The following is a 26,517-nucleotide window of genomic DNA, read 5'->3' on the forward strand; positions in this document are numbered from 1 at the left end:
TTCTATATACACGTACCATATTTGTTTAGATACACAACTTGTTTATGCAGTGCTTATACTTTTTCAATGTAAAATAATAAATAGCAAAATAGAAATGTTTACATGGCAAAAAAAAGCTATATATGTACTGAATAATTAAATGTTTACATAGCAGAAGGTACATTTTAAAAAATGTCAAATTTGACACTATAAAATTAAATCAGAAGGGAAATTATTGCTCAAAATGTGTTTTATTTTGCCTCTAAATCACCTAAAAATCACTTGGATGTTTAACCTTTACTGTGCCTTATTTGTGATGTGTATGTGATGTGATTTCCCCTTCATCTACTGATGGGGAAAGTGTCTCTGTGCTCACCTTATATTAAAGATATAGAAGATTTTAATTTAAATAAATGTCTGTAAGTCACTATCTATTGCTTAATGAGGTAACACAATGGTGATTGAGCCTATGGCCCACTGATGAAAGCCTTTGTATTTGCAGTATTACAGACTGGGTGTCTGTGGCAACTTTTGCAGTAAAAAATCACTAGTGGCGCCCAGTTAGTGACGCGTTTTCCATCACCCAGCAGTGGTTGGTCTGCCAGAGAGGGTAGGCGGAGCTAAGCGGCTGCTTTTCCGGTCTCTGCAAGTGTTGCGAGTAAAAAGTAATCTGCTATGGCTGAACAAACAAAGAAAAGATTGATGACTACAGATACAACTTTAAAAAGGAAAGCGACCGTCAGCGAGGAACATCAAGAGTTACAACCGGAGCCAAACGTGGACGTCACACATGCAACACTGTCTGGATATCTGGGAAGTGTGCTCCAGCAATTACCATACATCGCCATAGGTGCCGCCAAAGAGAACGAAACTGATATCTTCGAGAATAACACTTTAAACTCTTCTGTCCAGTTGTTAAAAGGAACCATATTTGCATATATGCAGATTACTAGGGAGAAGGAGTAGATGTAATTTTAAACTAGGTAAATACATTTTTTATGAGGCCTTTTAAGGGTTATTTTTGACTGTATTCATTAGTTGACTACAGAGATCGACATAAAACATGGTAAGAAAGAGAGCAGGAAATGTCATGTGAAAATAGTTTCCAGCAGGAATCAAATGTGTCCCAATTCACAGCTATACTATGTGCAAGTGAAAAAAACATATGGCGCTCTTGCATGAATACATCTACTACCAACAGTACATATGATGTATTTTCTTTAGCACAGATGGTGTTAAAATATAAAACTATATATAGCAGTCTGTGATCATATATTTATTGTATATCATATAAAATATGGATCCAAACTAATACATTATCTCAGAATCGACCTCTCTAATTAGGGGTTCCTTGCCTTAAGTTATCTTGTTCAATCATTTACTCTGACAATCTGTCTCATGGTTTTGGGCCCGGGGGGCACAGTCTGTATGCTCTTGTATTTGCTGTCACATGCATGGAACAGCTGAACGCACAGAAGCTCTCTCTGCTAATCAAGGCAAACTCATGAAAGCATTCTGCTGTTTCTGCAGCTATTCCCTGATGCACAGCGTCTTGTCATTCTCAGCTGTTCAAACAGAGACCATGCTTTATTATATTACTACTTCAATCAAACCCACCTGCGAACTTGATGCATGACTGGGAGGGAACTATGTCGGCCGGGCGGGGGAGAAGAGGGGAGGATGGTAAAGAGATGGACACACCCTTGGTCAGTCTCCCCCTCTTTACAGGGCTTTGAGTGTAGCCGCTGTTGTGGTCTTGGAGGTGTGTGGCACGCCCACGAGACTCTCTCTGCAAGGTGCCACCTTCATGGAAAAGATGGTGGAGGAAAGATAGGACAGAAGCGCAGGTGTTACAGGTTAAAGACGCATAATTTAGAAAGCTTCAGCATGGTAGAAAATGTTTATTGAACAGAAGTTGGGTTGAACATCAGATTTAACATCTCGGAGCGAGCAATATAAAATATGTCTCACATAAGGCTGCGACAGAGCGAACATTTCTTGTCTTGGAGGCACATTGCTGAATGAGGTAATGGAAAGTTGGCAACGCCAGAACATCTATTTAAAGTAATGGGATCGCACTCAGTAAAGAGGCTACACTTATTATATTTCATTTTAATATTTAAATCATTTTTATGTGTACACTTATTGCAGACATTAAGCCTTATACCGTGTCTTCAAATAAGCATTATGCATTAGAACTCACAAAGCCAGGTGATTACAGAGGCCTTATTGCAACTGATATTGGCTAAACCAGATTCAAGTAGTTCTCCCTGTGGCATAATTTAACCATTCACTTCCTCCTACTTTAAATGAGTTTGCTGTTATCACCATAAGCAAAACAATGACTCACAGGTCCACTATCTAATATTGCAATTTCATATTATATGCTGTTGGATAATTGCTAAAAGCATATAAAGATTATTGCCTTGAAACATTATATGATGAGCTTCTGAGAAGAGGTGAGACCTCTCTGCAATTGATCAGAGCCATCTCCATGTACTGTAAACATACTATATCATTTTAATGAGACTGACACAGTTCTGCATCTTTCTCTCTGTTCTTGCTATACCCAGAGCAGCAAATTATCAAATATTAATGGGCAACATGGTTGCTCTAATATTGAGCTCTACTTATGTTCATCTATCACCACTGCGCAGTCTGAAATAGCTTCTATTACTGCGGCAAGTCGACAAGTTGTACCCTGTAAAAAATACAAACATCTGAGCTTCATTTCAACACGCAAAACGTAGCAGTTGCTCGGCACGCTTTTTAATAACATTTCACCAAATTCACCGCATGTAAGGATTTTTTATGGCACTTGGTAATAAGTGTACAGATTCATGTCTTTGAGTTGTAGCCTGCTCACAAATTCTTGTGAAATTCAGTATGTTTTAGTAGGTCAGGATGTTTTGCCTAACCCACTCTAACTTCTCCTGACACACTTTATATGCAAGCAGCGGGACACTGTGTGAAGGACAGAACACACTGATGAATTAGGCTAATTGAAATGGCTCTACTTAAATCACCCAAGAGAAGAGAACCTGAATATTGCTGTCAAAAAATGCAAGAGCTAGTGTGCACAACATGAGATAAACCTCACACTATGTCTGGGATGTCTCACACTATACATATTTGGGATATTAAGGACAAAAGAGCATATTTATTAAGCTCAAGACACAAGCCCAAAGGTGCGACACTGACATATTACTGAGCTGAAATGCCACAGTTTTGTTACCCAGGTAGTTTCAGTGTTTATTTTTTCTTACCTTGATGTCTTTGTTTCTTTTTCTCTCCTCGCTTTCCTCCTCCCTCTCTCTTGTTTCCAAACACTGCCCTGAACATGCTGTAGCTGGGCTGTTGCTTCACTCTTTACCTCCTGCGGAAGACTTAACAAAATGTTCATTTGAATTGGAAACACATTATTTCAGGCAACATTACCCACACTGTTAGTTCTTACTCCAACAGCTGGAGAGCTAGATTTAATTGGTGGGTTTTGGAGACAGTAATCATTATTTAGTCTTTAACAGTCATTCTTTTACATTAATTAACACCACTGATTCACATACGGGTAGTCACACAAGTCATGCTAAAAATAATGTTGTAACTAAGCGTCAAGGTACCTGTTCTTAAGTCTTCTTTGATGCCGGCATGTCTTCACATAAATCCACAGGAAGCTGATGGGAGACCGTTTAAAGTCGCGGAGTCCAATTAAGAAGTGCTGCAGCTCCTCAGTCAGTGCTGGAGGAAGATCCAGGCGCGCGCTTTGTGCACATGCGTGGTTGCTTCATGTTCCACATTCGATCCAGCTGATTGCGCCAAACTTAATATTGATGCATGTCATTAAGCATTATTACAAATAGTAGATCATATTTACTGTAATAAGCTACATTCTGTTTTGAGAATGTACATTTCATCATCTTCATTGTCAAACATAAATTAAGCTCCATATGCTCAGTCGACTTGTATAAACTACATGTTTACAGTAGGCTATGTAGGCCTACATAAACATTTAATGTATACAACCTATTACATTAATCACTAATAGGCCTGGTTCTTTGCACTCTGCGCCCTTGTACTATGTATTCTAATTAGCATAAACAGTTTCACTTAGGCTATATATAGACATTGTAGCTATATTATTGTATATAACTGCTTTTTATACAAATTAGCTTTTATTTGTATACGCATGTAATATTTCCCACTAACTTTGATGTGCATTATAGTTGATTTTTACCTATTCTTGTAGTCCTTGTTTTTAGTATCCTAACGGCATTTGCAACAATAAGTGCAAAAAGTTACATGACAAAGAAAATGATGGGGAATTTGTCATGATTTATGAGGAAACCATACAGCAAACATTAATCCAGCGCAGTTTGTACAATACCAAAAAATTGTGCACTGAACTCTTAATGTACATAAGCTGGATAATAGAGCAATAATTAAACGGTAATACGTTGGCATAAATACTGTCCTATACTGTCCATTTGCAAGTAACTTATTTGTATCGTAACTCTTATTTTGTATTTAACTTTATTTTGGCAATTACATTTAAATCACCATAGATCCACCTCTCAGCATTTAATCTTTATCTTTATTTCTTATTTTATTGTATTGATCATGCACATATTTAAACATATTTGCCATATATTTCTCCATGGTTCTCGCTTTATCAGAGCAATTGTAACGCCCGAATTTCCCCCCAGGGATAAATAAAGTATTTCCGATTCTGAAAAAACGAGTCACCTCCAAGTGTGACCACCAGGGGGCGACAGTCTCATTCAAAGTGTCCTCTTTTGCCTCAAGGCGGCGGAAATGAGCCAAAACCCGTAACCTATTTAATCTCCGAGCTAACAGTCTGTCGGTCCTTCCTTTCACAGACTGCTCTCTCAGTAGGAGGATGGAGATTCGTCTTCAATGTAGAAAGCAGTACGGCCTCAGCTGTTCACTTATCTCCACCGTCATGCCATGTTGTAAGTATTTAATCGTTACGTCTCGCGCTGATAAGACAATCAGTTTAGTTTACATTTAAGAAGCGTTTGGAGTTGTAGCGTAAAATATCTTCGATGTGGACACGTGTAAATTAGCTGGTGCCATTTTGTATCCCCGTGTTAAACATCACATAACTCTAAATGTACCAGCTTTGGTTGCGATGTAACGACAGCTAAGTGAGCAAAATTAGTTATAAGACAGGCGGTGAACTAATGTTTGATTTCTCCTTTTTTTCGAGCAAGAAGAAACAGGCACACAAACATTCCGTAGCACCGGAAGTGCCTTTTTATACACATACGTGTTAGCATATAATCTCAACACAGTGGAAATGGTGTTGTTTAGCTTGCACATGTAGCTATAACTATTTTTGTCACGCCAAATTAACCATATAGCCTTGAAAACAGATAAATCCCGTATGCATAGTAAACTTAAGTATAATGCTATAGTATAAACCACCGCTTGCACCAGATTAGTGGCTACTTTTTTTTCTTAAATGTAAAGATATTCTCACCAATGGACACTTAAAATCATACAGTCGGTCATGTTAATTCGCTGCTGAAAGTTGAGAGACGGTTGTTCTATGGTCATGAATTTAATTTCAAAAACTGTCTGCATTATAGAAACGACAAATGACTGACTTATCTTTCTCCCCTAGCAGATCTTATATCATACATTGGACCTGTGAGTGAGCCAGATGGAGGATGATGGCTGCCTTTGAGCTTCAGCAGCGTGATGAAAGTGCTGTTGGATCACAGCAGTCTGCATGGCAGCATGATTACTTGAGAAAGGAGCTCTGATAAGAGTGCTATCTACATCAAGGCATGTGTAGAAATGTAAGTAAATTTTCGTACTCCATGAAGGCTTGTGCTTGGGTGTAAATGTTTACTAATTTAATCTGTTAGCCTCATCAGTAGCTGCATCTTTGACAGCCTGGGCTCTCTGGTGTGAGATATCCTGGGTTTTACTTTATCAGATGCAATATTAAATGTCCCTGCGCTTTCTGCCCGCCTCTTTCCATGGCGTCTCGGATTGAATCGGGGAGGATAAATCAAAACAATGTAGCTATCACCTAAACTGCTTTGCTTGCATCACTTTATCAGTATGAAACCTGAATGTAATGATTCTTTTGTTTCTACAGTCTCAAGGTTTAAGCTTCGGGAGATTAATCCAGAGAGAAGACGTTGCAGCAGCTGGAGCAGACACTGTTGAGCTGTGTTTGTCAGAATCAATAGGTTTAAAGGTGAGCAGTTGTCCCTTTGTCTGAAGTTGCATCCACTGATAGACCTGAAGCAGCCTTCATTGGCTTCTGGGTTTGCATAGAGATGCTAAACTGAACCGTTCCTCGTGCTTTCTGACTGCTAAATTCTATAGCAGCACAGATTGAATTGAGGAATACATTTGAAATTGCTGCTGAAATTGTTAAACACGGCTCTTGAATTCAATTATTATTAAATCAGGACATTAAGCTAACTGGTCTTAAAACCTGATGCAACAGCTACTTATTACAGAATTATTTTATTACTTTGTTTTGCATATTAATGTTTTCTGTTATGTTGCAGGTAATCGGCAAGACACTGCAGAGACCTGATGATCAGACCTTTGGGACATTTTCCTCTTCCCTCTGCCAAATAAACGTGCTCTAACATGTTTCTGTTTGTCATATTTAGTTACTATGAATGTTCACTGCAGCATTTGCCTGACCTGTTAAAGCAATATGCGTCTCAAACTGACATGTCTTTGAAGAAATAAACTCTTTAACTCTACCGCAAAAGCAATTGTGAATTCATTAATGCGTGTGTGTGGTATCTGTTCAGCAGTTTAAGGAAACAAGCAAATTATCCACATGCTGAAGCTAACTTTTAAGTTGATCTGCCACCAGAATACACTTAAACATACTAAATTACGCTACAGAATAGCTTAAATATGCATTAGTTATAACGGTATTAATGTACGTTTGGTTGAGCCTAAGCTATTGGTGTGCGAAACTAAAGTTGAAGACGATATTGCAATATGGGCTGAAAGATATAGCCCAAATTGACAGCCAGTTTAGCAGTGGAAGATATCTGCATTTGATAGTACAATTTCCAGAGTTGTCCAGTTTTTTTTCCTGCTGTTCTTGAAGCCGAATGTTGTGAGACGAAGTGAGCTTTACATTTTTATCTAGTGAAACATTTATTGCATAAGTCAAATATAAAACAGTTTAAAAGTACAATGCAGATGGGGTAATGCACGGACACCAGAAGCACAATTTTTTTTAAAAGGAATTACAGCAAAGATTTGAAAGATCTATTAAACCTGTTAATTTGTAATTTTGTAAAAAGCACAACATGATGTATTTCAAAAGAGTCAAATTAAGCCTCGAAAGAATCTTAGCACATATCAGTTGAGTGGTAAGCACCATTACCAGTGTCACATCCTTAAGTAAATCCAAACATTGAACCCATTACCTCTGCATAAATTTGAGTCAAAACCTAAAAAAATACTAAAACGTTAAAGTCCAGAGTGGCATCTTTTGCTTCATAAAATGCCATGTCCTTTGTTTGTGATGGATGCCACAACTGATTCAAATACTCTGGGTTTTTACCTCGAGGGTGAGCTGGAGCAGTGACAGAAAACACATCCGGGAGAGGCGGTGCACACAAGCGTAAAACCTCAATTTGTTATCTAATCCCTCTTCCTGTCACCGACAAAATAACAAGAAGATACAACTACCTCTCCATGTAGAACTCAACCTTTGCTTGACCTCATAATCCAGTGTTTCGTGACCTGATGTAATGAAATCAGTGGAGAGCTCCAAGGTCTGGTCTGGGAGGGACCCCGGTCTAATGCAAAGGGTTGTGTGTTGGCCTTGGGAGGGCCAGAAACTATTCATCAGTCTTGTCCTCGCCTTGGTAATGTCGGTACTCTGGCTTGAGCTCCCAGGTATTCTTGTGTGTTCCCTTCACATTGTAGATGCCAATATCACGCAAGATTTCCTTCAAGTAAATCTGGAAGGAGAAATGGACCAAATATGATGAAAGAGGAATACGATGCTCTGTTTTTTTGTGAATCAAAGCTACAATAACTGCATTCTGTACTTAATAAGTCTCATAAGAAAAAGCTGCCTCAATAGATTAGCTCTGCTCAAAGAACCAAAGCTCTCCTTCTGCCCTCTGGTCTTACCACAGGCTGTTTGGTGATGTCCACCAGGTCTTTGATGTTGTAGTACTGGTGCTTCTCAAAAGCAGAAAACAACATGTCCAACACCTGCTGTTTGTCAGCTCTCGCTCGCTTGCCCTCCTCTTTCTTTTTCCTCTCATACTCAAGCTGCAGCAGAAAGTAAACAGAGAGAGGTCAGGTATCACATACAGGCTGTACACCTTACAATACACACCAGTGGGGTTGAAACATTCTACATTATTTCCACAGGCTTTTATGGTGAATCAATAAACTGGCTTCAATTTCCATAAAACATGAAAAGCTGAAAAGGTTTATAAAACAAGACAATTATATATTAGATGTATTTCTTACATTGTACGTATGGTTGGCCACAGGTTTGTAGTTGCCTGTGACTGGACTCTGCAACTGTTGTGACAGCCGGACTGGCTTGGAAGACTCTTCAATTTGTAACCTGTTTGGTGATAAGAATTATACATAACATATACTGTGTACACTGATTAACCTGGAAAAAGAACCAAGTGATATTATGCAATGCAAAACAGTATATTTGCAATTAATTCTATGTAAAATACTTAATAATAAGAATGTAAAGAAGTGTAAATCTATAATTAAACAGGGGTTTTATATTTTCCAAGACACGCATATAACCTGCACGTTTAGGCCTATTAAGATTTAACATGCAACAGACCAAAGACTTTGAAATTAACATATCCACATACAGTTAAAGACATTCATATATGATCATGAAGGCTTATCATAATAATCTAAATACATGCATCTTCCATTGCAAAGGGAATTTTGGTGAAAGCATACTAATGTGTATTTACTGACCTCTTCAGCCTCATGTAGCTTTCACTAACGGCAGGCCTGCACTCTGCTCTCTGCACAACCACTCCCTCCAAGGCTATTTTATCTGGAAAAGAAGATTTAATTAGTTTGAGTCCATGTATATGAATGCATTTTTTAAGGCATGATTACAACATAAGGATGGATGGTTGAGCTGTTGCATGTGTGTAGAAAAGAAGGGATGAAAGAATTAGTGAACTAGAATTATACTCTAACAACAAAGTTTGCCTTTGTTGCATGAATCTACATCAGTCCAGGCTCTCTCCTAAGGTTCAAGGGAAAATGTCAGACAATCGAGGCTCCATTTTTTAAACTAACTTAATTTTCATTCGCATGAAACACAAGGTAGATCTAAACAAACATTAAGATTCAGATCTTAATTATCTTTGCCCGCACAGCATCAGAACTGGACTCAATAGCACCACAACAATCACCATGAGCAGGTAACACTCCTCTGCACATTTGCAGTGTCAATCAGTCTGACCGCATGCTCTTAATTCACTCCATCATTCAAGATAGTGTAAACTTAACACAGACGCTCCAAATGATTTGTGCAATCGTGCTAAATAATAGAAGAAGCCTGTGTGATGCTTCAGTGAGAAACTGGTTGCTTCATGAACACAATGTGTCTTCAGCTGTGGTACCAATACATGCATCTATCAAAGCATGTATTTGGGTTACTATTGTGATACTATAAACACCGATTATGAATTAAAATAACGGACACTCAGTGTGTCTGATTCCTATTGGTGCAAGTTTGTCACTCGCTGGTGAAACGGAGGACTCACCTGGACCTGCCCCCGCCCCCGAACCTGAGCTGCTGCCGTCAGATCTCTCTTCTGACTGGCCTACAGGAAGGGAGGGAGGGATGGTAAACATGAAAATACAGGGGACGGGAGACGGAGGGAGGAAGGGGTCGAACAGTAAGAACCACACCCAGGGTTTAGTCGCACGGCAAATCACACAAAGCGTCTTGGCGTAATCTCTGACGGTTACACACGTGTGCGCATGAGCAAAGCAAGCATGCCCTTACAACAAGCGAGCACAGAAATCCTGCCCCACCACAAATACACATCCACAACAGGGCTGCACAAATACCATGATGTAAAGAAACAATATATTTCTACAGGAAAACTCTTAATTTTAACAAATCATTTACCCAGTTTAGTGTAATATACTTTAAAATGCAGCAATAATAACCTCTCTCTTTTGATTTATCTGTTATCTGCAATTTAAATGTGTTGCCTTGGCAGCTGCCTAACTGGTCAGGTCTCCATTGAAACAGTTGTTTCATATGAAGTTGTACAAAATTTCTATGATTAAAAAATATAAACTATTTCAAATGTGCAGCCCTACAACACACCCACACGCACCCACAAAAAAAACGTTTTCCAAAATAACAACAGAAGCACAAGCTCACCAGCACCCACAGCAACAAAACACTACATTCAGAGGGAAGACAAGGGCGATGAAATTCAAACCAAACCCCCCCCCGCCCAAAAAAACCCCACATGCACAAATGTTATCAACTACAAATGCAGCAATGATTTGTATTGATATTGATCTACTCTATGTTAATTGAATTCCAAATATGGCCATTGTGCCTGATCAGAGACCAATTCCATTAAGGTGATTGGCAGAGGGCGGAAAGGTCAAACCACAAACAAATCGCCTGACAGAGGATCAAACACCGAGGCTAAATGTCCTTTTATAGATTGAGACAGAATTACAGATCAGACTGGATGAAGAAATATTTAAAACAGAACAGCTCTCTTCTGTTTTCCAGTGAGCGTTCACTTATCCACCATGTAAGGTACATTTCTTATATGTCCTCTGCGGGGACTGTGGACAACCATCACACAGAGACAAGCAGGGCAGGCAAGGGAAAGACTGTGCATGAAAACAGCGAGCAGTACAAAGAGTAGCAGGAAGGGCGCCTCCACCACCAGATCATAGATAACTTACCTCTGGGCTCCAGTACAAACATATATTTCACATCAAAGCAAACTCATGACACAATTGTTGGATTGTTGCAAGCTTCTCATCTTGCAGCAGAGGCGTTCAATACAGGTATTTGGCATCTTCTTGCTAAGCGCCCAAAAGGAAACTGAATCTCACCTGAAGAATTCTCTGTGAAGACGGCCAACGTCTGACCTCCCACTGACTGCATGGTGAACGGGTGCTCGCGGGGTGCAGACACAGTCTTATCCTCTATGCCCTCAATCACTGTGAGCTCTTCGTTCAAAGTGAAAGACACCTGAAAAGAGCGTCATTCACATTTAAGTTTAACAGCCAATTTTCTTATTAACAATTAACAATCCAAATATATTTAGTAAATCTTTTTAGGAGTTTACTCTAAATGTCAAGAAGAATTGTAGGAATCTGATTGTGGATTGAAAACCTTTATCAATAAAATGCAGTTTCAAAACAACCATACTTGGTCGGCTTTAAATGACAACACAATAAAAAAAATACGTTTTAGTATCGGACCATAAATGTCAAACAAAAAGTGAGATATCCTACTTATGCTGCTACCTATAAGAAATGATGTATTTTAAAATTAGAACCTCCAAGACCCAAAACACAGTTCAAATTGCAACTAAATTGAAATACTACATGTACACCAAACTATCATGTGTTTACTTCTTTGTGACCATGGCTATTATAAATTATGTGAGCTTCTCCTACATACAAAAGACAAATCATAGACCTACCCCATTGACCAAACTCATAATTATCTGATGATGTTTTGCCATCCCTAATTTTCACCATAACTGATTGGCATATAAACAAAGTGAGTTTGATTGTATTACATCACTTACCTCTGCTTTTCCAAGGTTCCCTTTCCTTGGAAACAAAAGAAATACACAGAGGATAGCATAGTATTCAAATTCACTGCTTCAATCACTGCTTGTATAACTGTCTACTTCACCAGAATATTTGATCCTTCAATTTTCTTCACACAGACACACAAATTCACAACGTATCATGATGCTCAGTTGTTCCACATACTTGCAGATTCGGAGTTTCCCGACCTCGCCTCTTCCGGTCGCTTTTGCCCATTGCTGAGAGAGGTATTTGGGAACCTGCAAGAAGAAACATGGCTATACTTTATGATGGCTGCTTTCAGACCTTTCGAAAGGTCCCTTTGGTAGTGATATTGATTGAAGAAGTTAGCACTTTTGTATGTGGTAATCTTTTCTCCCCAATGATTTTCTTCTCTAAAAAAACAATATTAAAAAGGGAATTCCAACGTACTGTGGGGCTTAAGTTATACCACACCAACATGACTGATGTGTCTTGTATGCTACTGAAGTTACATGAATTTACCTTGTTGCATATTTTGGCACTACAATATAGCGTTAACTGTATGAGTAAATAGCAGCATTACTACCACCACTAGGGAACTTGTTACTTCGGCAGCTATCTTGCATGTTTGGCTGTGTAGACCTTTTTCAGTTACCTATAAACAAACATTGTTTCCATCCAATGTGCATATTTCTCATAGCTGCCTATAGCTCTCACTGCTATTGCCCTGCAACATTTTGTTGTTCTTGTCAAACGATGATCTTTGGTTAAATCCACGTTATGGCAAATAATACTTAGATAATAAATCTTCACCTAGCTGGATACCAATTAGCCAATGAACTTAGCCACTATTAGCTACAACGAGCGGTTCTTTCATTGTACCGCTAGATGCTAAGCTACATTGGCGTTAGCCTGATGTGTGCTTAAACTATGAACTGTTCCTGTATCCTTTGATCTAGAGTTATTAATAATTATATACCTACGTACCTTTACAAGCCACACACCCGTGTTCTGCTTGGCGCCAGTTAAATCCACTTCTCCTTTCTCTGACATGTTTAAAAATTAAGCTTCTGATAGCTTTCCAGTGCGACCGCCACACGCATGCGTAAAACAAAAAACAAAGTACGGCGACTCGAAAGGTACAAAAGGTCGTACATTCTTTAAACAACATAAGCGCTATCCCAGAACACTGGTGAACATGAATCTATGAATAAGAATTAAACACATATATTTAAAAATAAAGTTTAATCAATGTCAAAGAAATTTGAAAACAGCTTACTGGACACATAGAAGATACAGGGGGCAGAGTACTGCATAACAATGCAGTTTACATCAATCTGTACAAAAAGTTTAACATTGAATCAATTAAACCAATCGCAATTTGATGGGGCTAAATGAACATGTGACTAAATGAACAAGACAATTAGTTTGAACTTTGACTGGCCTGTTAAATATTGCAGCATTAAACAAGCCATAATTCTAGTATCCACATCCACTGGGCCAAAATATTGCTCATCTTTTATCATTGTACTTGATTGTTGTGGGATTGTTTAATTTTATGAATTCTTTAAATCCCTACATTCTGTCAAAATGAATACCAAGCATAGTATAATCTCTGAATGATTTCTAATTGAGACTCGAACATGTTTTTAAATGTGACTCTTGTCCAGTATGATTATAAACCAAGCTGAAATAATAACAGATATTTAAAAACTCAGACCTGTATATAAATAAAGGAAAATATTTGTTTAATTTCCCTCAATATGATCTGTATTAAAGATACAACTTCTACTACAAAAATCCAAACTCTGTGACATTTCTACCATTTCTTTATAGTGTCTTCTATAGCATGTCTACTTAGTCCAGTTAAGTTAAAGTTATACACCAACAAAAGGTTCAATTTAAGAATTGTGTAAGACATGAGTATCCATAAAAATAAGTCCATATTGTACAAACCATATAAGAAAACGTCACCAGACGAACAGGAGCAGCATGTTCAAAGATGTTTCTTACATTTTGATAATTTCTCACAGGAACATTCGGTCCTTGCTGTGGGAGAACCGCGTGTTCAGTTCCTGAGATTTCTTAAGCAGCCGCTGCTTCTGCGCATCATCAAAGCGATTCACCTGCAGGTCTTCATCTCGATCGAATGGTCTCCTCTCCTCTGGTTTGTCAGCCTTCTCCTTTGATTTTTCCTTCATCGTCTTACTGTGCAAACTCATCAGAGACTCTGCACGTTTAGACTCCTGATAACAAGAAGCCATAGTGAGTTTAATGAGGGCACTTGAGTAATCTACGAAGATCTGGCACAACGTATATGTGTGGATATTTAGGAAACAAGAATGATAAGGTAACACCACTTACATTATATTTAGACACTTTCTCTGCCATTTCCAATTCTTTCCAGGAGAGTTTTGGGGCATCTTCTACTGGCTCTGCTTCACCCTTTTGCTTTCGTTCAAGGCGTTCCTTTTGGTCAAGTATAAAAACAGAAGGAAATAAAATAAAATATTTGATTAGAAAATAACCAATCATAGGGATGTATGAAGATGATTGATTTGTTTATTAACTACCTGGGCTTTGCGCTCCCTGTCTGCTGGTGTATCTGTCCAAATGGAGCGATCCTTATTCGCTGGACCTGACTTCTTCTTGAAGGTTCTTGCCCCCAAGCCAATGTGCTGCAGCTCTGGCGGGAGCTCTGTCATCCAAGTTTCTCTGGCCACCACCTCAGGAGTGTCCTGATTACACAGACATTAAAAAAGTAACTAATTAAGACAGCAGAGGAGAAACTAAGGCATAAAAAAGACAAACAGTGTTACCAGATGTTTTGATAAAATATGGATAATATACTTTTTGTGCAAGTACATTTTTTCTGTTGGGAGGTCAATCTGCAGAACATGGGTAAAGGTCAATCATTTAACTAATGAGTTAAAACTATTGGGGTTAAAAAATGAGGACTCACGTCTCCTGTCAGCTTCTCTTTCATTCTTTTTGCTCTACGCTCAAAGTCCAACGCCACAGAGTCTTGAATAGGCCCTTTGGATGGCATGGGTCCAATCACATCCTCATCCTCTCCCTCGCTGCTGGAGGACTCAGCCCTGTAGCCTGGCGGTAGGGCAGGCCCTGGGAAATCCTCTCCATCTTCGCCATCATTATCATCATCGTTTTCGTATGCTGCTCTGCGAAATCCAGGAGGCAAAGCTGGCCCCAGCACGGGTGGCCTGGGGGAACATCATAAATAAAAAGGCATTACTTAAAATTACCTTTTAAATTACTTGTAATTGATTATATAATTGATTTTCTTACCTTTCTGGTGAACTCTTTTGTTTCTTAAATCCTGGTGGCAGGGCTGGTCCAAAGAAACCATCATCATCATCTTTTTGTGACTTCTCCACCCTGTGAGAAATCCAAATGTTATTTTTTTGTTTGTATTGAAACTTAGTTCTATAACTTATAGTTAAATTGAACCTACTCTTCTGCAGGTGTGTGTCTTGTTTTTGGTCTTTTGACCGACACCTCCTGTTCACTCTCATCCGATGAGCTCGACGGTCCTCCCCGTTTATACCCAGGAGGCAAAGCAGGGCCAGAGACTAAGGCAGGGAGACAGGAGAAATACATTACATTACATTACAAAGGAAAAAGAAACCTAATACTAATTATAACTATTTATTCAAAACTGAGCCAAAAGTTAGGTTGGCTGACAGTCTCTAACAAATTATAGATTGTCTTACTTACATCCGCTTTCATTGTCAGAGTCTTCGTCGCTCTCCTCCTTTCTAAACATCGGCGGTAAAGCAGGACCAATCGGTTTATCAGACGACATATTTGAAACTGATCACTTAAAGTTTTATTTCTTGGTCATGTAGTTTCAATAACTTTCTATTTAGGTGAGAAAACTGCACCATAAAGCAGAGGGACCTCGAAGAACGAATTTGACCTCTCACACAGGAAGTAAACAGCAAGGCCTCGATATTTTTTTATCAAGCTAGCTGAACAAAAACCGGAAGTAAAATATTCTATTGCAAAAATAGAATTAATAGAAATGCCATGTGTTTTGACTGTTGCAACTTACTTTTCTACATGCAGCCATGTATATGTTTAAAAATATATACATAATATACATAACAACTAGCACATTCCTGTACAAACTAAAAACAGCTATACCGAATTTATTTAAGTGCATTATATTATAATGTCATTGCATTCACGTGTCTCAAAAACTTCTGAAACAATATTTTATTTTGAAGGCTGATGCCGGAAGTTATCCATACATATTATTTTCCCATACTCGACAACGGTACCTTGTTGTAGCAGCAACTTTTGCATAACGCTACACAGTCTGTTTTTGTGGCACATCAGCAGGATACCAGGCAGATTTTAAAGATATGCTTGAAATCTTTTGAAATAAATCACCTATTTAAGAAATTGTAAAATGGGTAAAAAGGATAAAGGAGATCGGGGTGAGTTATGAATGTACTGCTTCACTTAGCTAACGTTTAGCTATCAGCTAAATCTGTGGCAAGTTTGTTGTGAGTAACGTTAGTTAGCAGTTACAGTAAAACTGTGTTGTTAGGGGGATGTAAGCACTTTGTCATTTTATGTTAAAACCCTTAACATATATTCCTTATGCTCATAAGTTACACAATAACGTACTTATATTACCACAGCAGGAATTGTACCGTAAGACACAAACACGCAGGGACTTGTACATTTGTGCTGTAATGTTAAAATGCCAAACATTCTAGGACAAAGGTTAAATAATTACAAATCAGTACATCTGTAGGATATACTTGTGAGGACAACACATGAATGCTCTGGGTTTTGAAAAAAGTATGTTTATGCCATGATAGTGTGGAGTGTGGGGGGGGGGGGGGGGGGGAGCATGTTATATGATATATTTCTGTCAGTTTTTGTTATTTTGAATGTTGTCTAACTCCCACTGTTGGGCTGCAGATAAGAAGTCCAAAAAGCGCTTCTATGAGGAGGAAGATGATGAAGATGAGGTTCCAGGCAGCGAGTCCCAAGAGGCCATACCTGCTGCAGCAGGGAAACAAGTGGATGAGTCCAGTGTAAAACAGGATGAGTATGGAGCCAAAGATTACCGTTCTCAGATGATTCTGAAGAATGATCATTCTTCGCGCCCCCTCTGGGTGGTAAGACATGTTCAGATCGTTGATCACTTGAGACAGTTTACAAATTTAACTATTGTTATTCTCTTCCTCTTTTGACACAGTCTTTTAAGACATATCTTCTTTCCCATTTTCTTCATTTTCTTTTTTTACTCCTCTCTTCTCCAGGCTCCAGACGGACACATCTTTCTGGAAGCCTTTTCACCAGTGTACAAGTACGCCCAGGATTTCTTGGTGGCCATTGCAGAACCAGTGTGCAGGCCTAACCATGTCCATGAGTACAAGCTGACGGCCTATTCCTTGTATGCAGCTGTCAGTGTGGGACTGCAGACCTCAGACATTGTGGAGTACCTGCAGAAACTCAGCAAGACTTCTGTACCAGACGGAATTGTGCAGTTCATTAAGGTCTGAATTAAAGATAATTAGGTGTTTTGAGGTCTTTTTTGTGATGTCATTTAACACTTTCCTTTTTTCAGCTCTGCACAGTGAGCTACGGAAAAGTCAAACTGGTGCTTAAGCACAATAGGTAAGGACATTTTAACATCCATTCCTTCTGTCTTAGCATCATAAATCATCCCTTCAGTGCTTTTCTTAAACTGTGCTGCTCGCTACCCTCAGGTATTTTGTTGAGAGTGCCTTCCCTGATGTGATCCAGCGCCTTCTGCAGGACAACGTGATCCGTGAGTGTCGTCTCCGCACTGCAGACGGAGCGGACACTGAGCTTATCACGGAAGTCATTCACAGCAAGTCAGCGGTAGGTCATCTTGTTTAACTCACACACAAACAATCCAATAAATCATTCTAAATGAATGATTTATTGTTTCTTTCATTCTAAATAATATGTTTTTCTCATTATTTATGTATTTTTTTCTACTCCTCAAACCACTGTAAATCTTATGTGGGTAAAAGGTGTTGTTGCCGTGTTGCCCTGAACTTGTAGATAAGTCTATTATGGTTTTGGAAATACCCCATATTGTACTTAAAATCACACCCAGATGTGATGCCACATTGCTCTTTTAGTGCATCGTGATGTGCTGTACTTCACAGGGGACAGATCTTGCAGCTACAGCTAGATGGCAGCACAACCATGATTTTCATCCTGAAGTGGGACTATGAACACATTTTAACAAAATGATCCTGATGATGAGACAATCGATGTCCCGTGCTGCACAATCTGAGCAGTCATATCAGGCCATGTGTTTTTCTAACTTGTAAATCTTACTAGCTTTTTACTGAAAACTGTAACGTCTCAAGTTTTGGAAATAAAGTGTTTCCTGTTTAATATGTAATTTGTGTGTCTCCTTTGACAGATCTCCAAGTCTGTTCAGGATAAGGGAGGTGCTTCCACCTCAGAGCAGCCTGCAGATGGACAGACTTCAACCCAGCCGGTCCCCGAGGACATCTTCAGCTACTATGAGCAGATGGATAAAGAAGAAGAGGAGGAGGAGGAGACTCAGACTGTGTCCTTTGAGATTCGCCAGGTACACATCTACTTAACATTACTGCTGACTTGTATTGTTTGAGGTTTTCACAACTTAATCCATTACAGTAATGATTTGAATTTTTTGTATTTTTAAATATTACAAATTATCATTATTATAATTATTTAATCTGGCTCTTAAATCTATGACTTATGTCTTTAAATGATCAGAAAGTAGTCAAACTTTAGTAAAAACGTGGTGTGCATGTTGACACCCTCAACTTGTTGTTTAAGTGAGAAACATAAAAAGTATATATATATTCACTTTAAGAAAATATAGAACAGAGAAAATCAGCACACATGAAATTTATGAACATGGAACCAGATTATATTTGGCCCTCTGAGACCCACAGGCCCATATTCACGCCCAAATTCCACGTCGTCTTCATAACTCTTCGATGGTTTGACAGAAAGACTTTTTTCCTGCATGAACTAGAGAACTATCGACTAATCAATAAAATAACCAGTCTTTTGGGGTCTTTAATTGCCAGATGCTAATGCAGTGAGACATGACTGTTAACAGAAACCGTCTTTGTAGTGGTGTACAAATCAGCGTTGATATGTGGCTCTCTGCTTTCAATTAAATAACCACAAGATGATAGCAAATATCAAGTCTCTTCATACTGATTTTCATACTGCACAGATAATAACCTGGCTGCCAAAATGATTGAAATGAAATGAAAATGAATAAAACTGTATGGAATGCTTTGTAAAATAGTTAGCAGTTATATGTTTAAGCATAGTTTGTAATTATTGAACTAAAAAACTTTATCTCAAATCAAGCACAATGCGTAAAATTATTTCTTTATGTCCCACTTACTACTGTAGTACTGTTCTCTGATGTGTTGCAGGAGATGATTGAAGAGCTGCAGAAGCGATGTATTCAGCTGGAGTACCCCCTGCTGGCTGAGTACGACTTTCGCAATGATACAGTCAACCCAGACATCAACATAGACCTGAAGCCCACCGCTGTGCTGCGGCCCTACCAGGAAAAGAGCCTGCGTAAGATGTTTGGGAACGGACGCGCTCGCTCCGGGGTCATCGTGCTTCCCTGCGGTGAGACAGCTGCTTTGGAACATTAAGTGGCAAAACAAAAAAGCATTTCTTCCTTATAAAAATACAGTCCTGAAATGTCAAAATGGTAGAACTTGCATATAGAAAGGGAATTTTGTATGTTACAAAATGCTAATTTGCTAAGCCCATTTAAAACTTTACTTAGCAGAGTCCCAATATTGATCTTTTAGCACTTTAAATCTTGTATTATAAAAGCATGTTTGTCTCGATTTATTTATCTCCCCTTTACTTTCAGGAGCGGGAAAGTCTTTGGTGGGCGTAACAGCGGCGTGCACGGTGCGTAAACGCTGCCTGGTGTTGGGAAACTCCTCCGTGTCAGTGGAACAGTGGAAGGCTCAGTTCAAGATGTGGTCAACTATCGATGACTCTCAGATCTGTCGCTTCACCTCCGACGCCAAGGACAAGCCCATCGGCTGCTCTGTGGCCATCAGCACCTACTCTATGCTGGGTCACACCACCAAGCGCTCCTGGGAGGCGGAGAGGGTCATGGAGTGGATGCGGAGCCAGGAGTGGGGACTTATTATCCTGGATGAGGTGCACACTATCCCAGGTGAGCTGGGATCAGTTCTTCAGACATCTCAACGTTGCTTACTAGTTTGATCATGTTCTGTCTCCCTCACATTGGCATCAAGTAAACATATTTATGTACGGTTAATCTGCACACTTAGATAATAATTCTGTTATCTCTGTAGCCAAGATGTTTCGGCGTGTTCTGACCATTGTCCAGGCGCACTGTAAACTGGGGCTCACCGCCACACTGGTCCGAGAAGATGACAAGATCGTGGACCTCAACTTCCTCATCGGGCCCAAGCTATTTGAGGCCAACTGGATGGAACTGCAGAACAATGGCTACATTGCAAAAGTGCAGTGTGCAGAGGTGAGTCTTGCAGTGTTACGACAGAAATGTGGCCTTGTGTCGCACAAGTACTAAGATTAAACTCGGAGATTCAGCGTACAAACGATTTCTTTGTTAACAAAGACGTTTCAAATTCGATTACGACATCGTGGTGATATAAACTTTTACATCACAAGATTCGGTGATAGTTAGTCAAGCCTCTCTCTATTATGTAGTTGCAGATGAGATTTTATAATTGACTCATGCCAGAAATTGACCTGTGCTTGCTGAAGGATAAGTTGCATATATGTGCTTCCTGTGAAAATTTTAGGTGAACCAAATATATGCTTAAAATCTACTCAGATATGACCCAAGAATGAAACTTTCTGATTGTATTTCTGGCCCATGATTGTAAGGAAAGTATTTTCCTTTTATTACTTTTTTCATTTCAACTTTAACGTTGCTGCATTACCAAGTGAGCCTGTTCCACATTGATGAAGCTGTCTGAACATTGTACACATTTCTGTGTTTCAGGTGTGGTGCCCGATGTCTCCAGAGTTTTATAGGGAGTATGTGGCCATTAAGACAAAGAAGCGCATCCTTTTTTACACGATGAACCCCAACAAGTTCCGTGCTTGCCAGTTTCTCATTCGCTTCCACGAGCGGCGCAATGACAAGATTATTGTCTTTGCTGACAACGTTTTTGCCTTGAAGGAATACGCCATTTGCCTCAACAAGTAAGTGATTTTCTAAAAGAGCAGCACTTTGAATGTTTCAGTTAATTGCCCGTTTTTAACTGCTCTTACACTTTTCAACCCAGGCCTTACATCTACGGGCCAACCTCTCAAGGGGAACGTATGCAGATTTTACAGAACTTCAAACACAACCCGAAGATCAACACCATTTTCATCTCCAAGGTAAAACTATCATAAATGTACTCTACTCAATTAGCCACTATGTGGCCGGATGTGGCCAGTAGGTGTGACACCAGTGTTTCTAGTACACAAACCAAATCCATTTGCCTTTTCCCTGCACTATACTGCTGAACAATGCAGGATGCTTTCTGTCTATCAGTGTGTTAATACGGACGCAAACACTCAGTTAACAGTCCATAGCCTATAAATAGTTTTTGTTAAAGGGCCAGTTTGCCGACCTCAGTCCTACCATGCTATTATGGGGAGCTAATGCCATTATGGTAGAACAATTTTGCTCTGTGCCTTTGGAGGACGCTATCTGCTTCTCCAATGGACCCTGGAAAACCTCCGCCAGACTACGTGAAACGCGTCATCTTAACAGAGCCATAAGATCCGGCTCCCTTCAAAGAGCCCTAATTCCCAACACTAATCCAAAAGGCAACTGGACTTGGTTGAAGTTCTTGAAGACGTTTCACTTCTCATCCGAAAGGCTTCTTCAGTTCCAAACCGACTGGTGGACAGAACTAGAAATATAAGCCTCTGTAGGTCATTAGTATGCTAAAAGGTGTGTAATCAAGTTTGTGAGCCTGAGCTGTTGACCTAGTTTCACTGAGTCGTTAGTACCCCCTGGTGTTGATGGGTCGTTAGGCTCACATGATCCTGAGTGTGATCTCAGCTGTTGGGGCAGAGAGTTCAACACTGCATTGTAAGTGGGTGTTAAGGGATGGTTTTTCCAGCTTAACATAGATGGCTTCCTTGGCACCTCTTTCAAACCAGCGGTCTTCTCTGGCAAGGATGTGAACCTTGCTGTCTTCGACAGAGTGTCCTTTGTCCTTTAGATGTAGGTGTGCAGCTGAGTCCTGACCTGAGGAGCTGGCTCTCCTGTGCTGGGCCATGTGTTTGTGGAGGGGTTGTTTTGTTTCCCGATGAACAGGTCCCTGCGTTCCTCATTGCATTTCTTTAAATTAGCTCTTTGCTGTTTTGTAAAGCGTTTGAATTGGTGGAAAATCCTCTTAATACTTAGAAAATATAAAATAAATGCAAAAACTGAGAATACTCATGACTTTTTCGCAGAACTACCAACTCTGACTGACTTCCAACCTCCATGGGAAAACGATTTATAATCACATAATCTACTTGTTCTAAATCTTGAGGCTCTGATACATCCTTCCTCACACTCCCGTCTGACACAAATCCTGTAAACTCAGATTACTGCAAACAATGATATTATTTCAAGCGTTGCCAGAGTCAGTTTATGTACAGTGACCTCAGCTGCACTTTGTGTTTGTGAGTGTAAGTAAATAAACTGTATAGTATGAAGTAGTACTGCTGGTTTCTGTGCTCATATTGGCATTTGTTGATATAAATATGATGGACGATTGTCTACAATTTGTCTAAAATCTGTCTACAAAAACAGAAGAATTTTTGCCAAGAGCCAATTTCTTTTAGATGTCACTTCATTGGTTTTAATTGATTGTAGAATAGATACACTTGTGGGTGCTGGTTTAGCTCAATCAGTAGAGCAGGCGCCCCATGTAGAGGCAAAGTCCTCCGTGCACAAGTCTCCCCATGCATGCGTGGGTTCCCTCCAGGTACTCCGGCTTCCTCCCACAGTCCAAAGACATGCTCGTTAGGTTCATTGTTGACTAAAAGTGCCCGCAGGTGTGTGAGTGAGCGTGAAAGGTTGTCTGTCTGTATGTGTCAGCCCAGGGTGTAACTCGCCTCTTGCCCAATAAGAGCTGGGATAGGCTCCAACCTTACCACCCACATGCGAACCCCGAACAGGATAAGCGGTTTTGATAATGCCTGGATGAATGGAGATACCCCTGTATCTGTAAAGTGTATCTTCTGGTTAAACAGTATTGTGGCAAAACCTACACCATGAAGACTTCCAGAACATTCCAATCAAGTCTGTGAAATGATGCTGCAAAGCGCTTGTCAGGGCATGGACATTAGAACATTTCAAAGTAACTGAACACCCCTTTGGATATTTTAATAAAATGTGTTATTCCAAAATAAAAAACTTTGGCTCAGTCGTCAGTCTGGTTGGGCAGGCCTACCAAAAGGCTACCAATGAGCTAATTACTTCTTGGAAGCAGTTACATTTTGTGTGAGCAGGTCCTGGAAAGCTTGTTTGTGTAGAAGGGTCGAAAGAAAAACACAGATCATTCCTGCCAGAAAACTATAAGATTAAAGCAACCCCGCTGTGATTTCTAAGAAAGTTTGTTTCTCAGCAACACAATGACGCCAAAGCTACGCAGTACGTGAAACATGAACAGAGTCCTTATCTCAACACGTGTGAGAAACACGTGTGAGAATTTATGCCTGTTCACTGATATCCTGGTATCCTGGTATCCTGACTGAGCTGCAGCCGTTTTACAGAAGAAAATGAATGGAAGAGTCAATGAAAAAATGATTTTCTGTCAAATATTTTTAAAAGAAATAAACCTATGTGCAGAAATGTACTTTTATACTACATGCCCTCTACCTAACAGGTCGGAGACACCTCATTTGACTTGCCAGAAGCCAATGTTCTGATCCAGATCTCCTCCCATGGTGGATCACGCAGACAGGAGGCCCAGAGGCTTGGCAGAGTCTTACGTGCCAAGAAAGGTGAGTCTGTCTGAAAAGGCAGTTCTCTTATGAGTCATGTCGGCATAATGTTTTGTTATAAACCATCACGAAACAAAAATAGTTATTCACAATGCACATGTCTGTTTGTTTAGGGATGGTAGCAGAGGAGTACAATGCATACTTCTATTCACTGGTGTCCCAGGACACGCAGGAGATGGCTTACTCCACCAAAAGGCAGAGGTTCCTGGTGGACCAGGGATACAGCTTTAAGGTTTGTTCTTCACACAGTTTACCTCATTTTTTCATGGGACTCATGAATTATTCTATTCTATTCAATTATTATTTTAGGAATAGAGTTCCCATCAAAACAAATTGCTTGATCCATTATCAACCTGCTTTTTCTTAGTGGTCGCCTTCCTCCTCTTTCATAGGTGATCACAAAGTTGGCAGGTATGGAGGAGGAGGACTTGATGTTCTCCTCCAGAGATGACCAACAGCAGCTGCTTCAGAAGGTCCTGGCTGCTTCAGACCTGGATGCTGAGGAGGAAATTGTGGCAGGGGAGTTGGGGGCTCGACCACAGGTAAGAGTAGTTCAAAAATTAGTTCAAACATTGACTCTGATAGTGCATATTATGAAATTGCCTTTGCATGCTCACAATTTTCTTCTCTCCTCTTATCAGTTCTCTAGGCGGACAGGAACCATGAGCTCCATGTCGGGTGCAGACGACACCGTCTACATGGAGTATCGAGGCAGCAAATCCTCTGCAGCAAACAAGGGCGTTCATCCACTGTTCAAGCGCTTCAGGAAGTAGATGCACTGACATTAACCCTGCCACCTAAAGACTTACTAAGAAGTTGGTGCACAATTATGTACACTGAGGCTAAGCACCAGGATACCAGCAACAGGTTCACATCGTCCAGCTGGTCTGGAGAACAGAGCAATGACTGGAGATAATCAGAATATGAATCTTCTCTGATAAAATCAATGATACACTGAGCCTTCCTCCTGATAGCAGTGATGGTGCTGGTAATGAATGAACCAAGTGATGTCTGCAGGACCCAGCTGATCTATAAGATACATTTAAATGGTTTCAGCTCCAGCTTCCTTAAGCACTTACTGTATATGCACCATACTTCAGATTAATTGCATGGCAATATCCACATTGCATTGTGGGCTGCCATTTGAAAAAACAACAACAAAGGGACTGCATTTTAGCCAGTAACATCTGTACAAAAGATCCAAATGGTTGTGCACCAAAGTATAAAAAAGGTGATGTTAGTAGCATCAGATCAGCTCAGTTATATGGCAGCGAGCTGAATAACACGTCTTATCTGCTGTGTGTGGTCGCTTCACTGACAACTCTCTGAGGAGGAAAACCACAGATGTGTACTGGACTTCTGTCAATACAAATATTTGTTTATGTGGATACATTTTACAAATGTAAACCAGATATATTAGTAGACATCAATCTGTCCCTAAAAGCATCATTGGTGATAGTTTTCACTTAATTTACTCTGGAATTTCCTTCTTTAAAATGTAAAACTTATGTTTTGTTCAAGAAATGTCAGATTTAGTCTGAAGAATAAAAGCCTTTCCTGTATTTATTTATTTAATAATTTTCATGCCACTGCAGTTACTACAGGAAGCAGTAAGTAAAGTCTCACTGAGATGGAACATTTCTCTTCCAACCATGTCCTGGCAAAGACTGCCATAAACAAACTTTACAATTTAACATCAAATAAACATACATTTATGTTCAAATCATCTACAGCAAGGAGTAACTGCATCCAAGTCCTTTAGAATCACTTTAAATGCCTAGAGTGAAACCAGCTCTGGAAGTTTAAAATAGTTTTGTAGCTAGCGTTTTCCTGGGTTAGTATGGACTTTGGGGATAGTTAGAAGGAACAAGTCCTGAGAGCAGAGACAGTAACTCCCCAGACTTTTTAAAAGAATGTAGATCTGAAGGTAAGAAAGAACACAGAACAGCCTTACAAATATGTATGCACCTACGCATGGACAAGACAGACCATCCAAACTGAGAATGTGCAGTGTAATGGTTAGTTAATCCTTTAAGATTTGTTATAAATCTTTCATCGACAGGTCCGAGCGTTTCAAGGCTCTGCAAAGATGGATGCCTGTGTAAAACATCACAGTAGTCGAGCACAGACAATTTAGACAGCAATTTAAGCTTACATTTTTTTGAGAGAATTATCAATTACAATTCTCAGACACTTGTATAACATCCTGACCCAATCCTGACCCAAAGATTAAAAGATTGTGAACCTCAACTTCCTAATTGGGCTTGAGCTATTTGAGGTCAGCTGGATGAAACTGCAGATGGGTGGGTCAACCTAATTAAACTCTAATTAGACCCATGAATGAATAAACATATTGTTTTTACTATTGTTTGTACTTCTTTATAGTGTTTGAACTTCTCTGATTGTAGTGTTGGCTGTAGATTGTTAGGGCAATGTCACATGTTTTACTTCTTGTATTCATTAAAACTTTAGAGGCTGTTCAGACCTGCTATCAACATGTGGTTTTCGTGATTGGATCACAAGTGATGCGCCCTAACTACAGGTCTGAACACACCCAGGACGGATTGAGGACGCATAAACCTTCTACATATGCTTGGAGTAACATGAGAAATAAATAATAAGATTTTCAAGAGACACAGCGGACTAATGTTAAATAGGACAGGGATGAAAGGCAAGTGATCTCCCGTATAC

General features: G+C 39.7%; 4 protein-coding genes, 1 long non-coding RNA gene and 2 other non-coding genes across 9 annotated transcripts in view; 4 read left to right on the forward strand and 3 right to left on the reverse strand.

Annotated features, from left to right (window-relative positions):
- LOC138594575 (protein TANC1-like) overlaps positions 1-3,321 on the reverse strand; it is a 42,273-nt gene extending 38,952 nt beyond the window's left edge. The window contains exons 1-2 of the mRNA XM_069665754.1: positions 3,237-3,321; positions 1,597-1,791 (exon numbers count right to left, since the gene is read on the reverse strand). Coding sequence (XP_069521855.1) covers positions 1,597-1,791; positions 3,237-3,321 — 280 coding nt within the window. The remainder of the gene's footprint in view (positions 1-1,596; positions 1,792-3,236) is intronic.
- Positions 3,322-4,859: 1,538 nt separating this feature from the next.
- LOC138593101 (uncharacterized) lies at positions 4,860-6,731 on the forward strand. 2 transcript variants are annotated; one of them, XR_011308316.1, is made up of 4 exons: positions 4,860-4,949; positions 5,624-5,801; positions 6,107-6,208; positions 6,528-6,731. It is a non-coding gene; the product is annotated as an uncharacterized lncRNA (long non-coding RNA). The 2 variants fall into 2 exon arrangements; XR_011308317.1 differs by having other exon boundaries at positions 5,627-5,801.
- LOC138593721 (small nucleolar RNA SNORA31) lies at positions 5,883-6,017 on the forward strand. The gene has a single exon (XR_011308328.1). It is a non-coding gene; the product is annotated as a small nucleolar RNA SNORA31 (small nucleolar RNA).
- LOC138593845 (small nucleolar RNA SNORA31) lies at positions 6,235-6,368 on the forward strand. Its single transcript, XR_011308345.1, has one exon. It is a non-coding gene; the product is annotated as a small nucleolar RNA SNORA31 (small nucleolar RNA).
- Positions 6,732-7,134: 403 nt separating the features above from the next.
- Positions 7,135-12,868, reverse strand: LOC138593253 (general transcription factor IIF subunit 2-like). Of its 2 annotated transcripts, XM_069664180.1 has the most exons (9): positions 12,769-12,868; positions 11,986-12,059; positions 11,796-11,820; positions 11,092-11,230; positions 9,762-9,821; positions 8,959-9,040; positions 8,479-8,578; positions 8,131-8,274; positions 7,135-7,955 (listed from the first exon to the last, which is right to left on the reverse strand). In XM_069664180.1, exons 1-9 carry the CDS (start codon positions 12,832-12,834, stop codon positions 7,833-7,835), a joined length of 813 nt encoding a protein of 270 aa, XP_069520281.1. In that variant the 5' UTR covers positions 12,835-12,868; the 3' UTR covers positions 7,135-7,832. The 2 variants fall into 2 exon arrangements, with proteins under 2 accessions (XP_069520281.1, XP_069520290.1); XM_069664189.1 differs by lacking the exon at positions 9,762-9,821.
- A 174-nt stretch (positions 12,869-13,042) lies between these two features.
- gpalpp1 (GPALPP motifs containing 1) lies at positions 13,043-15,706 on the reverse strand. The gene is made up of 7 exons (XM_069661660.1): positions 15,517-15,706; positions 15,254-15,371; positions 15,088-15,177; positions 14,744-15,002; positions 14,355-14,519; positions 14,146-14,250; positions 13,043-14,027 (listed from the first exon to the last, which is right to left on the reverse strand). Exons 1-7 carry the CDS (start codon positions 15,602-15,604, stop codon positions 13,809-13,811), a joined length of 1,044 nt encoding a protein of 347 aa, XP_069517761.1. The 5' UTR covers positions 15,605-15,706; the 3' UTR covers positions 13,043-13,808.
- A 376-nt stretch (positions 15,707-16,082) lies between these two features.
- On the forward strand, positions 16,083-26,341 carry ercc3 (excision repair cross-complementation group 3). The gene is made up of 15 exons (XM_069657700.1): positions 16,083-16,241; positions 16,735-16,934; positions 17,079-17,315; positions 17,387-17,436; positions 17,529-17,664; positions 18,221-18,391; positions 19,242-19,446; positions 19,700-20,014; positions 20,157-20,341; positions 20,834-21,036; positions 21,120-21,216; positions 23,709-23,826; positions 23,940-24,058; positions 24,219-24,368; positions 24,468-26,341. Exons 1-15 carry the CDS (start codon positions 16,214-16,216, stop codon positions 24,597-24,599), a joined length of 2,346 nt encoding a protein of 781 aa, XP_069513801.1. The 5' UTR covers positions 16,083-16,213; the 3' UTR covers positions 24,600-26,341.
- The last annotated feature ends 176 nt before the right edge of the window (positions 26,342-26,517 follow it).

The sequence above is a fragment of the Semicossyphus pulcher genome, unplaced genomic scaffold (assembly GCF_022749685.1).
Source record: "Semicossyphus pulcher isolate SPU_LCO1_2020_fin unplaced genomic scaffold, fSemPul1.0.p SCAF_1, whole genome shotgun sequence".
Taxonomy (NCBI): Eukaryota; Metazoa; Chordata; class Actinopteri; order Labriformes; family Labridae; genus Semicossyphus; species Semicossyphus pulcher.